General features: G+C 41.1%; 1 protein-coding gene across 2 annotated transcripts in view; it reads right to left on the bottom strand.

Annotated features, from left to right (window-relative positions):
• The window catches only part of SLAIN1 (SLAIN motif family member 1), a 78,854-nt gene that overhangs the window by 13,160 nt on the left and 50,445 nt on the right, over positions 1-15,249 (bottom strand). Inside the window, exons 3-5 of one of the 2 annotated variants that reach the window (XM_021065765.1) lie at positions 8,692-8,841; positions 7,115-7,264; positions 4,244-4,585 (exon numbers count right to left, since the gene is read on the bottom strand). In XM_021065765.1, coding sequence (XP_020921424.1) covers positions 4,244-4,585; positions 7,115-7,264; positions 8,692-8,841 — 642 coding nt within the window. The remainder of the gene's footprint in view (positions 1-4,243; positions 4,586-7,114; positions 7,265-8,691; positions 8,842-15,249) is intronic. The other variant, XM_021065766.1, reaches the window with a different exon arrangement.

The following is a 15,249-nucleotide window of genomic DNA, read 5'->3' as shown; positions in this document are numbered from 1 at the left end:
AAATGGGCAGAGATCTAAACAGGCAATTCTCCAAAGACGATATATAAATGGTAAAAAAAAAAAAAATTAAAAGATGTTCAACGTCACTCATTATTAGAGACATGCAAATCAAAACTACACTGAGGTACCACCTCACACCAGCCAGAATGGCCATCATCAAAAAGGCTACAAACAATCAGTGCTGGAGAGGGTGTGAGGAAAAAGGCACCCGATTACACTGTTGGTGGGAATGTAAATTGGTTCAACCACTGTAGAAAACGCTATGGAGATTCCTCGGAAAAATTAAAAATAGAATTAGCATTTGATCCAGCAATCCCATTCCTGGGCATCTATCCAGAGAAACCCATGACTTGAAAAGGTACATTTACCACAATGTTCTTTGCAGCACTATATTCACTAGCCAAGACACGGAGGCAACCTAAATTCCCATCAACAGAGGAGTGGATAAAGAGGATGTGGTACATATACACAATGGAGTATCAGCCACAAAAAGGAATGAAATAATGGCATTTGCACCAACATGGATGGACCTAGAAATTACCATGCTAAGTGCAGTTAGAGAGAGACAAACATCATATGCTATCACTTACATGTGGAATCTAAAAAAAATTATACAATGAACTTACATACAGAACAGAAACTGACTGACTCACAAACTGTGAAAAACTTATGGTTACCTAAGGAGACAGGTTGCAGGGGAGGGATGGGCTGGGGGTTTGGGATGGAAATATTGTAAAATTAGGTTGTGATGATGGTTGTACAACTATAATAAATTTCACGGAGTTTTTAAAAAGTAAATATAACTAGAAATCATACTTGTGTTCAATAACAAATAGAATTTATCATGTGTGTTATGAACTCTAACCAGCTAATTACCCCTGTTCAGAAAAACACTCTATGTCTCCAAAAAGGTTCCATCAAGCAGACTGCTAAAGGAAAGCACTTGTTACATAAAATAGAAGGGATTAGCTATCTGTCCCTACTCAATACGTGGATTAAAAAGAGGTGAGAAAATAATCTTACAGCCATTTATTTTTTTTTAAAAATGCTAGAAATTATTACATGCTAATAAATCAAGTCAAACCAACAATTACTGAATGTTTTGCTAGCATTATCAAAAGGGAAGAAATTCTAAAAATTCTAATTTGAGGTGTTTTGAGATACCCACTCAGCCCATCACCATGCCCACATTAACTCCTGGGATGTTCTAAATATCATGAGTGTACCACCAAACCTTTGGAGACTTGGAAAAGAAAAGGCTTCCCTCTCTTTTCCCTTGCCCAGTACATCTTCCTCCACTAAGGGGCAACTGAGAGTCATGCACAGAGAGTGCTGCTGCGATTGCAAATTAGCCACAAGACTGCAACCCTACAAGACAGTTACACACATCCCCCTAACCCCACCCCCAAACTAAAGGACTTATATAGGCCCTTCCAGCTCAGAAAATGAAGGATATATTTGAATATTAAGCAAAAACCCATGCAAATACAAAACCAGATCCATTTTTCCTCCCTTATCACACACAGATCTGTTACTTAAACCCGTAGATTATAGCCCCACCCATGGAGACACCTAACCCAAAAAGCTACAGAATCTCCCAAGTTACACCTCCCTTCCTCACCCTCAACTCCAAGTCCCATCAGTTCTGCCTCGTAAAGATTTGACAGATCTCCCCCTACCATTCAGACTTCATTATTAATTGTCATTCCCATTTTCACAACATCCTCTTGATTGGTCTCCATGCACCCTATATTGTTGCCCCCATCTTCCCCACACCCAGTGACGTCTAGTCACTGCCTAAAACCCACCACTCACTCTCCCTCCCCTTCCTCTGAAAGCCCACACTCCTGGGCACCGAGAGAAAGACACCTCCAAGATGCCAGCCCTACAGACCTCCCAGCCTCAGCTCCTGCTGCCCCGGCCACGCAGCCTACCGGAAACCAGAGTGAGGAGCGGCGTTTCGCAAAACTTTGTGATCCCTGCACCCGTGAGAATGCTGGTCCTTCCACCTGGACACCCTTCCCCACTCTGTGGGATGAATGCATGAACCAGGGTTTCGTGTGAATATACTACATGCCTGGCACTTTGGAGACACCACAGTGTGTTAGGTAAGTTGCGGACTCTCACTGGGTTTGTGGTCTAGATGACTTTCTCAAGCCTTTCTTCCATTACCAGCCATTAAGAATCCTTGAAGGAATAAAGGCAACAGTCAGTTACCCACCAAACAGCTAGATCTAGCCTGCCAGTCAATACAGGGTCCACGGGAGATCCTTGGGCTAATAACACTGACGATATCATACCTCGAAACCTCTGTCATACCCTAAAATTACGGTCAGTAAATATTCTGCAAGATAGCATCATTTACCATATATGGCAAACTATTCAAAATACAGTAGCGCCCGCCCCTTATCAGCAGGGGCTACATCCCAAGACGGTTGGTGGATGCCTGAAACCACTAATAGTATGAACCTATCTGTACCATATTTTTTCTATCCAGCTACTAACAGGTAGGCAGCACGCACAGTGTGAATGCCAAAGGGATGCTCTGCATCGCAGAGGAGACAAGGGCAGGAAGGCCCAGGGTTTCCTCATCCACGCAGGACAATGTGCAATTTAAAGCTTATGAGTCGTCTACCTCTAAAATTTTCCATTTAACATTTTCATACCACAGTTGACCAGGGGTAACTGAAGCTACAGGTAAGAAGTGGGGACTACTATATGCACCTTTTAATCCCATGAGCCCCAGAAACACTCCAAGAACTTTTAAGAGCCAGCTCTTTGGAACACAGGCACTGTGGAAGCAACGCAAACAGTAAATACTAACACACTTTTTATCTCTATTTTAAAGTGGATAAATCAATTATGTTCTCCTGTCTTATTTTAATAATTTAGAAAAACATTCAAACTGATCTGTCAATAGTCAGCGGTTCTTATTTCACCATCTTTTTTTTTTAGGGACACACATGCAGCACATGGAAGTTCCCAGGCCAGGGATCAAAATCTGTGAGTATTAAAAAGAGAAATTCTGACTACACAACCTTAAATACTTTCAAATGATCTCTCAGTTAGCATGAATAATGTAAGTGCACAGGAAGAAAAGGTAAAACTAAAAACATGATAGCAGGTGATGACTAATACAATTTGTATTTGGCCTTGCACTATCTTTTAGTAACTTGTCTGATCTTCCTTCTGGGCCCAGGTTTGAGAAATGGTGCCATATAATAATTTAAAGCTGTAACTACAGAAATAAGGTTTGCTTCTCCATACGGGATTTGTATGCAAGGGTCAGACTAATCTTTTTTTTTTTGTATTTTCAGTGCCGTACCAAGGCATATGGAAGTTCCCAGGCTAGGGGTCAAATGGGAGCTGTAGCTGCCGGCCTACAACACAGCCCTCGGCAGTACTGGATCCTTCACCCACTGAGTGAGGCCAGGGATCAAACCTGTATCCTCATGGGTACTAGTCGGGTTCATAACCGCTGAGCCACAATGGGAACTCCTGGGTCAGACTGGTCATTAGCAGAGCCACACCACGTGACTATTCTACCTGTAATTCTTGGAAGTCAGGATCTTTAACTCCCAGGAGTGGGGAAGAAAAGATAAAGAATGAAGAGGGAGATGGAAAAAATACAAAAGAGAATGACACACATTCAATCCACCCTGCTGACATCAGGACAGTCCACTTGCCATTGACATGCCAAATACCAGCGTGGCAATCTCCATACCCTTATGGCCACACAGATCTGATTTTTAGGTGTCCAGAAACCAGAGGAAAAGGCACATTCCAGTCGTCCCTTCAATCTGGATGTCCGCCTGCAGCATCTTCCCCCAGCACCTTCGTCCATGCTCACCGTCCCTCACACTGTGCTAGGGGCCAGGAGTCAGGCACCGGGGGCCTTCGGAAAGATGGGGGAAGGTACTTGGTGCTTCTGACACCACGGAGCTCCAGAAGGAACTCCTCCACACCCATGACCCTGCCCTCCTAGCACCAACACAAAGGTGGCTCCTCACCTCTGACTCATGCCATGCTGGCCACATCCTGGAGGTTTTCTTGAAGCAATCAATCTATAAATCAGAGGCTGGTCAATTATAGCCTTAAATGTACACCAAACTGATAGAGGCGGGAGGATGTACTTAATAAATCTGAGAACCGCTTACCAGTTACTGATATTGACCTGACGACTATTGCTGCACCACGGATGAAAGATCAAGCACATCGGATCCCAGGGGGGAAAACCACCTACCTCCGTTGGTCCTATTTGGTTGTTGATCTGGAGTCTGGGCTTGAGGTGAGTAACACTGTTGCTGCTGGTAATTATTTGAAGGAAAATACTGGGAACTGGGGCTCCTCCTACACTCCCGAATGCTGGAGAAAGTCTGTGAATGGGGAATTCCTCTTTGGAAAGGTGAACATCTTGGCAGACGAGGCTGCGGTGGTGGCAAGTGATCAAATTCCTCCTCGTCCTCCAGGCTGAACCGATCATATTCTTGATCACTACACGTCCCTTTTTTTCCTGAACTCAGTGACACACTGGAACTATGTCTCGACACAGATGCTGAAGTAGAAGCATAGTCTTGCCGGAGACCTAGTAAAACAAGAAGAAATGGTATCATCTTAGGAGGCATTTCAGTCTGGCTTAATCACTCAGTTGCACTTAATCAAATATTTGAGGAAAATCTGTGCCACACACATGACTCACCCGGATGCCCACTTTATTAAATCCCGAGAAAACAGATGCATTTACCGACCAGACAGACATCTAATATTAGACTGTTCTGTTTTGGAAAAAGATTGCCCCAATTTCAGTGAAGATTAAATACACCGCTACAGTTCATCAGTCAATGGTTGTCAGCGTTCCCAAGCGACGCCTTCTGAAATCTAGAGAGAGACTCAGGAAGGCGACTTAGGAAAAACCATTCATCATCATCATGTGTAGGTAACTGTGAATCAGACAATCGAAGCAAATTGCTGCCCAAGTAGGAACCTCTCCTGTTCCCCACCCCAACTTTTAAAAAGTATTTTCTAACAACGTCATTTCTCTAATTCTTTGCTACTAATATTAACTTTTTCAAAACACATGACACTTCAAAACTTCAATAGTTTGGGTCATCCTAAATGACAGCCATCTAAAAATAGTCAAACCAGAAGTTTTGTTTTATTTTTCTTTTTAGGGTTGCATCTGCGGCATATGGAGGTTCCCAGGCTAGGGGTCAAATGAGAGCTGCAGCTGCCGGCCTACACCACAGCCACAGCAATGCCAGATCTGAGCTGCACCTGTCACCTACACTGCAGCTCACAGCAACACCAGGGCCTTAACCTACTGAGCGAGGCCACGGATCAAACCCGCATCCTCATGGATACTAGTACAGTTTGTAAACCACTGAGCCACAATGGGAACTCCCAAACTAGAATTTTTTACTTATTTATGTCATTGCCAATCCACACTTTTTTTTTTTAAGTAGTCTATGTCTGACTACTGGGCTTCTGAGACTGACATGGAATCTTTTTAGCCATATATATTTTCAGAAGGAGTTATTACTAATTTAATTTTGCTAAATAATGATATAATCATTTTCCCCTCAAAATGTACCTTACTAAATCCTGCATAAGCATTACAATGTTTCTTATAGTAGCCTTGCCTAATTCTGAAAGCAGGAAATTGTTATGTTTAAATGCTACTTGGCCTGAAAAGATAACTTCAAAATATGCTTAGTCTGTGATCTACACCTGCTTTTGCCTTTTGATACCTTTAATACCCTTGAAGTAGTTCATGCTCAAGATTATGTGCTGTTTATTACAGAACCAGTAATAAACTGTCCCATTCCAATTCTCTCCTCTCCCATAATTATGTATCTTGAAAAGTGTATAATGCATTTAAACTGAATTTTTATTAAAATAACTACAGACTCACACACAGTTCTAGGGAATAAGAGATCTTTTGTGCACTTTGCCCAGTTTCCCTGGATGGTATCATTTTGCAAAATCTCAGAACAGTAGGACAAGGAGGATACTGGCAGTTACATAAGCCCACCTGCTTTGGATTCTTCCCAGTATTACCTGTGTATGTGTATATGTGTTTTTAGCCTTAAATTTTATACAATCCTATCACCTGTAGGATTATATGCCAACCATGAACCAAAAACAAAACGTTCCAGAAGTCCCTCATGTTGCCCTTTTATAACCACATGCACCTCCCTTCTGAGCTCTCTCACCCTGTTCCTAAGCCCCAGCAACCACAAATCTGTCATCCATTTCTAAAATTTTCTCATCCCAAAATGTTATATAAATGGAATTGTATAATTTATGGAATTATACAATTCCATTATGTGTTTATATATATTTCATATTTATATGAATTTTATATATTTATGTATTAACATTTATATATTTTTATATTTAGATTTTATATATCTATAAATTATATATTCATATAAATTTGTTATTTGAATTATATATTCATATAAATTATATATATTTATATATTTTATAAATTTATATAAATGGAATTGTATGCAATCTCCTGGGATCATCTTTTTCACTTGGCATAATTCCCTGGAGGTTCATTCAAGACACTGCATTTATCAAAATCCATGCCTTTTCCTGCTGAGATGTACCCCCTGGCAAGGAGATACCCCAGCTTGAATAACCACTCACCTATGGACGGCCATCTGAGCTCATTCTGGCATTTGCTATTATAAATAAAGCTGCTGTGAACAGTCATGCACAGGTTTTTTGTTTTTGAACACAAGTTTCCACTGCTCTGGGATAAAGGCCCAAGAGTTAAAATGTGTTGGGCCTTATGAAACTGCATGTCTAGTTCTTTAAGAAACTGACTGATTCTTTCCACAGTGGCTGTACTGGCAGTGTCTTTACATCCATATATTGTGGCCAGAGTATGTCCTAAAACTTTATGATGGTCATGAGTGTGTGAGAAGCACTTACCTGCTCCACCTACAAAGTAGAGTGGTCTGAGAGAAAAGACAGAATTATCTGCCTATTACCTGGGGGGCGGGAGAGAAGCGGGGGAGAAATGCTTGAAACTTCCCCACCCCCTTATATTTCAAGTAGAAGCCTCTAGTTTAAACAGGTGTCTAGTTTAAAAAGAAGGACATACTTTCTTCTTGCAGACGAGCCATGATCTGAACATCAGTGAGGTCCTGTAACTTATAGCCCATGGAGATAGAATCGTCCTCCAATTCAGAAGTACTCAGCTCACTGTCTATGGATGACTGGGGACTAAGAGGGGAGCCCCTGGATGTGTAACCTAGAAACAAGGAAACATTTTTGTTATTTAGTCTAAAAAACCAACCTCTGTAGGTGCTTCACGGTTCATACACCAACAGTCAGCACTTCATGGCAGCCTCCAATCAAAACACATCCGGTGGTTGAGTGGATAATAAAACAAGACCTGTCTCTATTTTTTTTCCGTTTTCATAAGCCACCAAAAAACAGCCAACATGCCACAGTGCTCGGACCCTCTAATATCTTCATGTATTCATAATTCATATATTTAAAAGACCCATTTGTTTCTTTTTTCCAAATTCAACTTTCACAAAAAAAAAATCACTTAAAAAATTGGTGAGAGTTGATTGTAGTAAATTTTATGTTTTTTTTTTAACCACCATAAGACAAGAAAAATCAGTAATGCTAAAATCTGTACCATTAGCTTAAGTATATACCTAAAGGCATGATACAAAGATACACAGCCTATACACTTTCAATTAATAATCAGACATGCTTGTCTCTGGTAATTACTACTTACATATTTTAAACTAAACTTCAATCTGGTCCATTTTTAAAACAGGTACAAACAGTAGTGCTATTCATGGATAAGAATATCCCACACAAAAGGCGCACATACAGGGAAGCAAATATAAAACCTTCAGGATTGTTTTCTTCTTTTAGGGCCACACCCATGGCACATGGAAGTTCCCAGGCTAGGGGTTGAATTAGAGCTGCAGCTGCCGGCCTAAACCACAACCACAGCAACGCAGGATCCGAGCCACATCTGCGACCTACACCACAGATCACGGCCACACCAGATCCTTAATCCACTGAGCAAGGCCAGGAATCAAACCCACGTCCTCATGGATACTAGTCGGGTTCGTTAACTGCTGAGCCATGCTGGGAACTCCGAAACCTTCATAATTCAGAATTGTCAACAGGAGACTTGTAGTCACTCGTGAAAGTGAGAAAGGAGTAACATTTGAGACAAAAGAACCAAAGATGAAAGTATCTAGGGAGAAAAGTCATAGGAATGGAATCACACCATTGCTGAGACACTAAGGAAATGGTGAGACCGTCATCTCATAAAAGGCTACTCTATTTTTTTTACGTAGCCCTGACAACAAAAAGCTATGAAAAAAATTTTAAACAAGTCTTATAATGTTGAATCATAAGGAATGGTACCTGTACTTGACAGTCACTTTTACAAGCACATTAAGCATTTGGAAACATAATTACATACATATGCATTTGATAAAGAGGGACGACTGCATCCTGTACACAATTAAAGGCAGATTAACGGTGTTAAAGTACAAATTAGCCTTTTTCATACCCGAAGGAAGCATGCAGCCCCCTCCCCATTTTAATAAGATTACTTTCAAGCTTTTCAATGAAAGGTGGATATTTAAGCTGTGTTTAGTGACTGATTTACAAAGCAAGCAGCTAGTCAAGAAGTTGAAATATTACCTGTTCTTTCAGGTGTTAGTATTGCTTTGCTTGAGGTTTTAGAGAAGCTGGGAGTATTAATGCCATTGCTATAAGGGCTGAGTCTTGCCGCAGGACTATAAGGAAAAGCCAGTGAGACATTTGAAGGGAAGAGACACCGCCATCGGCTAGCTGTCACAGAAGCAGAAAACAAACAGCAGCAGTTAGCGATACAGAAGCAGATGTTGATTTGTCAGAGGGAGAAAGGGAAGAGGTTAAAAAAAGGAGACAAAGCAATTTTTCATTCTTAACTGACTTCCATTTAGCTAAGAGAAAAAAAATGTAAAAATGGGCCATGTGTGCAATAGGGTCCTGTTTTATACCTTCATTAAGAATGATTGGCATCAGCTCAATTACATTCACTTTTGTCTATATAACAACGAAAATTTGTTTTTAATTTCCTCATTACAAATGTTTGCTATTTTTCTCCTATTTTAGAATAACATAAAATGTTAGTGTCAAAAGAACTAAAGGAAACTTATGTTTAGAATTGTGGGAAACAGTTCTTAATATTAACTGTTCATGGTTCTCTATTTTTTCCTAATGTTTGTTTTCGACCCACTGAATACTAGTAAACGTTGATCAAAAATTTTTTATGGAAACTTGTTCTGGGAAGACAGAGGAAACTTAAAACGACTACTGCCTTTCGGAATGGACTTGAGTCCAAAACAAGGTTTATGGAAAAACGATCTACAAAATCACAGAAGGGTATATACAACCAAAACGTAACGATAGTTATTTTAGGTAGCAGGGATGGGGATAATTGATAATCTGCCAGATTTTTATAAAAAATATTTTCCAAATTTTCTGCATTGATCACTTATTACTTATGTAGCTTTTAAAGGTAAGATTATACATATTACTACTTTAATACTATAAAATAAGGAACAAAAAGGAATTTCACTTGCAAGGGGACTATGATCTAATTCTTCAATTATCTCACCTGGTCTAATTAATGTATTTCCCTCCCCCAAGTTACCAGCCCCTCTGGAGCTTGCGATTACAAAAAGACCCTAAACTGTAAAAACATGAGTAAGTCACTCCAAAAATCACTTATTCTCTCTTCCCAGGATACAAATTACTGTACTAGTCAAAAACCACTTTTCTAAAAAGCAATCTCTTAGACGTGTCCTAAGCAGGACAGGAGGGAATAGACAAAAAATATAAATTAGGTTAAGCTTCACTTTGAGCAATAACTTCATTATATTTGCTGGAAATTTGACAAAACTTGAAGAAACAAGTATAAAAAGGACTGCTTTGAAATGCACTCCCCAGATCACTTTTAATGAGCGATGCTAATGAGCAAATAGCTAAAAATGGGCAGCTGGGGTGGAGAAAAAGACACTGGGCTGTGGACAGGCAAGAAAGTAATAAGCTCTGATTCTGGGACTGGTAAGATCCTTGCAAAAACTAGCACCAACGATTTTTACAAGAGCAAAATGCCTCCTGTTAGTTCAGCAAGAATTCTTGAGGAGGAGACTATCCCATTCAAACGCTATAGGAGAAATGCCTTTCCCTTATGCAGCTGAAAGAACCAGTGGAGGAAGCTACATTCACAGTGATTACACTTCAGAATCCACAAGTTCCATGAAGATTAGTCCCTGACACCAGTCACGTCACTTATCCAATATCCAGTTCCCTGTGGGTAAGCAGTCCTTCCCAAGCTGCACCAGAACTGAGACAGCTGGCCCTCTCGGTCCCCAAAACTCCAGACCCGCAAACCTGATCCCAAAGCACACTGAAAAATAGGGGTTAATAGGCACCACACACTAGGTAGCTCTTCTCACATCTCCAGCATTACTCAAAGTTTCTCATTAAAAATTCTGTATTAAAAAAAGATCAACAGTTCTTTGTGACTGATAACTTGCTCAACAGATGATGTTATTTTATACCAGTGTGATCACTCGCCAGGCAAATTACAGTGACTGCGTGTTCTCACCCACAGATGCAGGCGACAACACATCACAACTAAACAGCATTCATTCCTCTGCACAATGGCTACTGTGACCCGGCCTCCCAGCACAATGGCACAGTGATTGTGGCTATGACAGCAAGATCCCAACTATGAACACAATTAGCATCTATTGCCGGAAAGAATCCTCTACATTGTCCTTTGGCCTGGAGGCTTTTAAGAAGAGGGAGGAGATTTATTGCGGAGGGAGGCAGGCTGACAAAACAACGTTGCTGTATTAGTGCAGGAGGTTGTGGTGGAGGAGGAGAGGGGAGAGGAGAGGAAGCCATCGCATCCTAGTCATGCTTCACTTTGTGGCTGGAGGATTTTAAGAACAGAACTGTAACAGGATACAGTTTCATAAAGAATAAAAACAAGCAAAAAGAACTTTCCATAGGACAGTTCTGTTTCCATTTTTTTTTCTTTTTTTTTTTCTTTTTAGGGTGGCACCCTTGGCATATGGCTAGAAGTCCAATAGAAGCTGCAGGTGCTGGCCTACACCACAGCCACATCAACACCAGATCCAAGCCTCATCTGTGACCTACACCACAGCTCATGGCAACACCAGATCCTTAACCCACTGAGTGCGGCCAGGATTCGAACCCACATCCTCATGGATACTAGTTGGGTTCGTTACCAACTGAGCCATGATGGGGAATTCCTTGTTTCTTCCAATTAATTAATTTAATAGATTTTCTACATATAAGGATGTCAAATTTGTTGAAGAGCCTGGTAATGATCAAATTGCCCCTAAGAAAGGAGTAAGACAATTTCTGATAAAGGAGAAGATGGGTGATCACCTTCTGAGCAGTTAAATGTGCCTTTCCTCCATCTGCAAATAAAGGGCTTCTCCAACTCGGATCAAAGGTATCATACCGGGCAAGGCTTTCATTCCCAAATATTCCTCCTGGGACACCTCTGCCTGCCTGCTCTCTGTGGTCCCACTGCAACTTTCTTCGTCAAGACCCTCCCCGTCTAGATTATTGCAACGTATTCCTCGACAGACTCCCGGCCACCAACACGGCCCTCAGCAAGCCTGCTCTGGGCTTCACAACCAAGGGTGTGTCCGTCGCTGATTATTTTAACTGTGCTGCTCTCCTCCTTTTCAAAGCAGTGCAGTAGCTTTTCATCAGCGCATCTGAAAGGTAGGCCAGACCACCTCGTACCCTCATCCACTGCCCACATCCCTAGTGTTTCTGAAACTGCCTTGTTAAGAAGACAACTGGTGTTGGTTAACTTTCAACTTTGCCTCCTTCTGTCTAGTAAGCATGTTGTATTGAAATAAATGTGACAAAGTACTAAGTGGTGGACTTACCTTTCTGCAAGAAACTACTCTGAGTGTCTAATGGTCTATTGTTATTTTTTTGTACACCTTCAAAGTTGTTTAACTTAAATTACTGTTATCTGTGAAGCCATTTTTGTACATCCTTAAGCAAAGTATGATGCCCTCCTACAAAAGAATCAATTGATACATGCTACAGTGATGGTAATATCACGAAAAAGCATAAAGGATAGGTAATGGGATCGGTTTAAGAAAGAATCTAAATTTTTTTAGTTTTCCACATTAAAAATTATTAACAAAAAAGGTCCCAGGAACAATGATATTCCTATACCATCTCCTACAATGCCTTTATCATCTGTGCCAAGAGTCACAGTAAATATAGTAAATATTCAAATTTCTGTTGAATATATATGTAAATGTATATACCCATGTATATAATCAAAATATAACTTAAGAATGCAGTATGGCTTAATTCACATAACGGGAAAAAGAGTAACTGACTTAATAATGAAAATCTTAGTGATAATCCTCAAAAGGACAGTATTGCATCAAGCTAAAAGAGTTCAAAGTAATGCAATACACTTATCTATTCTCGAAACAATCATTTTCATACTTTCCCCTCATTATAGACAGAGCCAGTTCCATACCTAATACAATGTCTGAAACAGAGCATATAATTGATAAATGTTGAATGTGGTCAAAATCTTGGCAGGTTCACTATTTCCCTGTTTCAAATCATTCTACCATTCCTACCTTGACATCTACATGATTTTGTCAAATTTCTTCAACTGAATATAATTATGCTTTAGTGTATCTTTGAAGACAAGGGTGAATCTAGACATTTTAGCCCAGCCTGAAGTTCAATGAAGACCTATCACTTGTGTGAGCAATTTCTTAATACTTTACAGTAACTACTGAGTTGCTGAACTTTATGCACGTGACTCTTCTGGTTTCCAGCTAAATGACTTTATATCACCAATGGCTAGGACCTGTGAGCGGAGTTAACGGACACATCAAGATGAAACAAGCATCACCGTCTAGACAAGCTAGTTCCTCATGATGCTGTGTTACACAGTTCAAGTGAACGACTGTGCCAGGACCACTAGCTGGCAGTAGACTATGCAAGATGGCTATAAAACTTGGTCAAATTCTTGAGATGCTCCCATGTCTTAAAGAAATCATATTGAAAACAACTAAGAGTGTATTTGGTGGAATTTCTATACACTCTACTGTCAATAATGCAGCTCTGAGTTGGTCTGAGTGGGGTGAGGAAGTCCTGGGGGCCAATACTAGCTCTTTTTAGTAAAAGCTTCTAACAGTACAGCTGCATTTCTAATCAGATGCTATGGTCTGAATTTCTGTGCTCCCCTGCCCAATATTCATATGGTGAAATGCTAACCCTCAAAGATGATGGGTTAGTAGGTGGGCCCTTTGGGAGGTGCTTAAGTCCGGAGGGTGGAGCCCTGGATAGGAGTAGTGCCTTATAAAGAGGCTCCTGTTAGATCTGCCAAGTGCAGGTACCAGGAGAAATCTGCAGCCTGGGAGGGGGGAAGGGCCCTCATCAGACCATGCTGGCTCCGTGAGCCCTGATGTCCAGCCTCCAGACCTGTGAGCCAACACATTTCTACTAGGGGTCTAATAAGATCTCAGCTGCCAGCCTACACCACAGCCACAGCCACGCCAGATCTGAGCCACGTCTGCGACCTACACCACAGCTCATGGCAACATTTCTGCCATTTATAAGCAACACAGTCTGTGGGATTTTGTTGTAGCTAGAAAACAAACCCTATTCTGCCTCTCTCATCTTTTTTTCCCCCCTCATGTAAGAATAAGACTCTAAAAGGCGAAAGTGCAGTTTGCAGAGACTACAGCTCACTCTAACCGGCCACATCCTGTTAACCTGTCTCGCACACAAAACAGTGATGCAGGACCATCACTCAGAGGGCTGGAATGACCCCAGCAGTGTGAAGAAATTAGTCTAAAGCAGACCTAGAAATCTTTTCTTTCTCCAGTGTTTAATAAGCCTAACGTAAACTCATTAGCAGCACATCTGAGCTCTGTTCTACTAAAATTCACAGAACTGCCCTCTAAGTCATAGCTTTTGTTTTAGGGGTTTTTGTTGTTGGTTTTTGGCTGTACCAGCAGCATGTGAAAGCTCCCAGGCCAGGGATCGAGCCTGCACCATGCAGTGACAATGCCAAGATCCTTAACCCACCACACCACAGGAGAACTCCGATAAATTAAGAGTTTTGTATCTCCTTGCTCGTAACTCTTTTTATATTCTCCATCATTCCCTAAATTAGAATCCACTTTGAGAAACTTGCCAATTAGCTGTGTACTCCTGAGCAAAAAAAAAAAAACCAAAAAAACAAAAAAAAAAAGTCAAATGCTCCAGAACAATAATTCAGACATCCAACCTTTATAGACCACATCCTGATTGATTCCTTCATTCAACATTTACCAACAGATACCAAAAAAATTAAGGTCAGTCTCCTGTGGCTCTCCAGGTCCCCTCATGGGCACATTCAGCACAAAGTTCTTTCCCTGCTCCACAGTCATCCTTGGAAATCTGCCTGGCCCCTGTGCTTTAAAGTGCATTTTTCTGTTCATTTGAGTAGGTACCCACCATGGCATCTGCCAGTTGCCACAGATACTGAGAGAGTAAAATTTGGTTACTAGGAGTCTCCCCTCCTTCCCACTCCAATTTCTAAAGACCAACTAGCGCAGAAGACAGGCAATGAACATGAGTATAATGGGACCTAGGAAGTGCCCAGACAGCATGAAGTGCGTGCAAAGTGAGGACAACAGTCAACTTTGAAGGGATCCAAAGATTTCGCCAGAAGACATGATGTGTAACATGGCCCTTGAAGGCTGAGGAGCTCACCTCCCAGGATACAGTGCATTCAACATATTCACTCCCGATAACACGTGACGCTGCCAGGAGCCGAGGAGATGCAGGAGGCCAAGGAAGGGAACTAACCTGATGGCACAGTTCCTAAGGCAGGGTTTCTAACCGAGGGAAAAAAAGCCTACCCGCCGGCACAGTTCCGAGGGCAGGTTTTAAAATAGGGAAAAGGGCTTACCTGGCAGCACAGCTCCAAGGGCAAGTTCTAAAAATAATGAGGCTCACCTGCTAACCCGACAACAATGGCAATAATAACAAAATGAAGGCTTTGCACAACAGTGCAAAAATAAAAATCGCTTCTTGGAAAAATCAGTCTTTCCTGTTATTTACTTATTATTTAGTCTTTTTTGTTATTTCTATTCTTTGTTATTTTCTATATTGTTTTGTGATTCAACAAAATTG

Source organism: Sus scrofa, chromosome 11, assembly GCF_000003025.6.
Source record: "Sus scrofa isolate TJ Tabasco breed Duroc chromosome 11, Sscrofa11.1, whole genome shotgun sequence".
Taxonomy (NCBI): Eukaryota; Metazoa; Chordata; class Mammalia; order Artiodactyla; family Suidae; genus Sus; species Sus scrofa.
The sequence above is the reverse complement of the archived record's forward strand: the minus strand, read 5'-3'. Positions and strand labels throughout refer to the sequence as shown.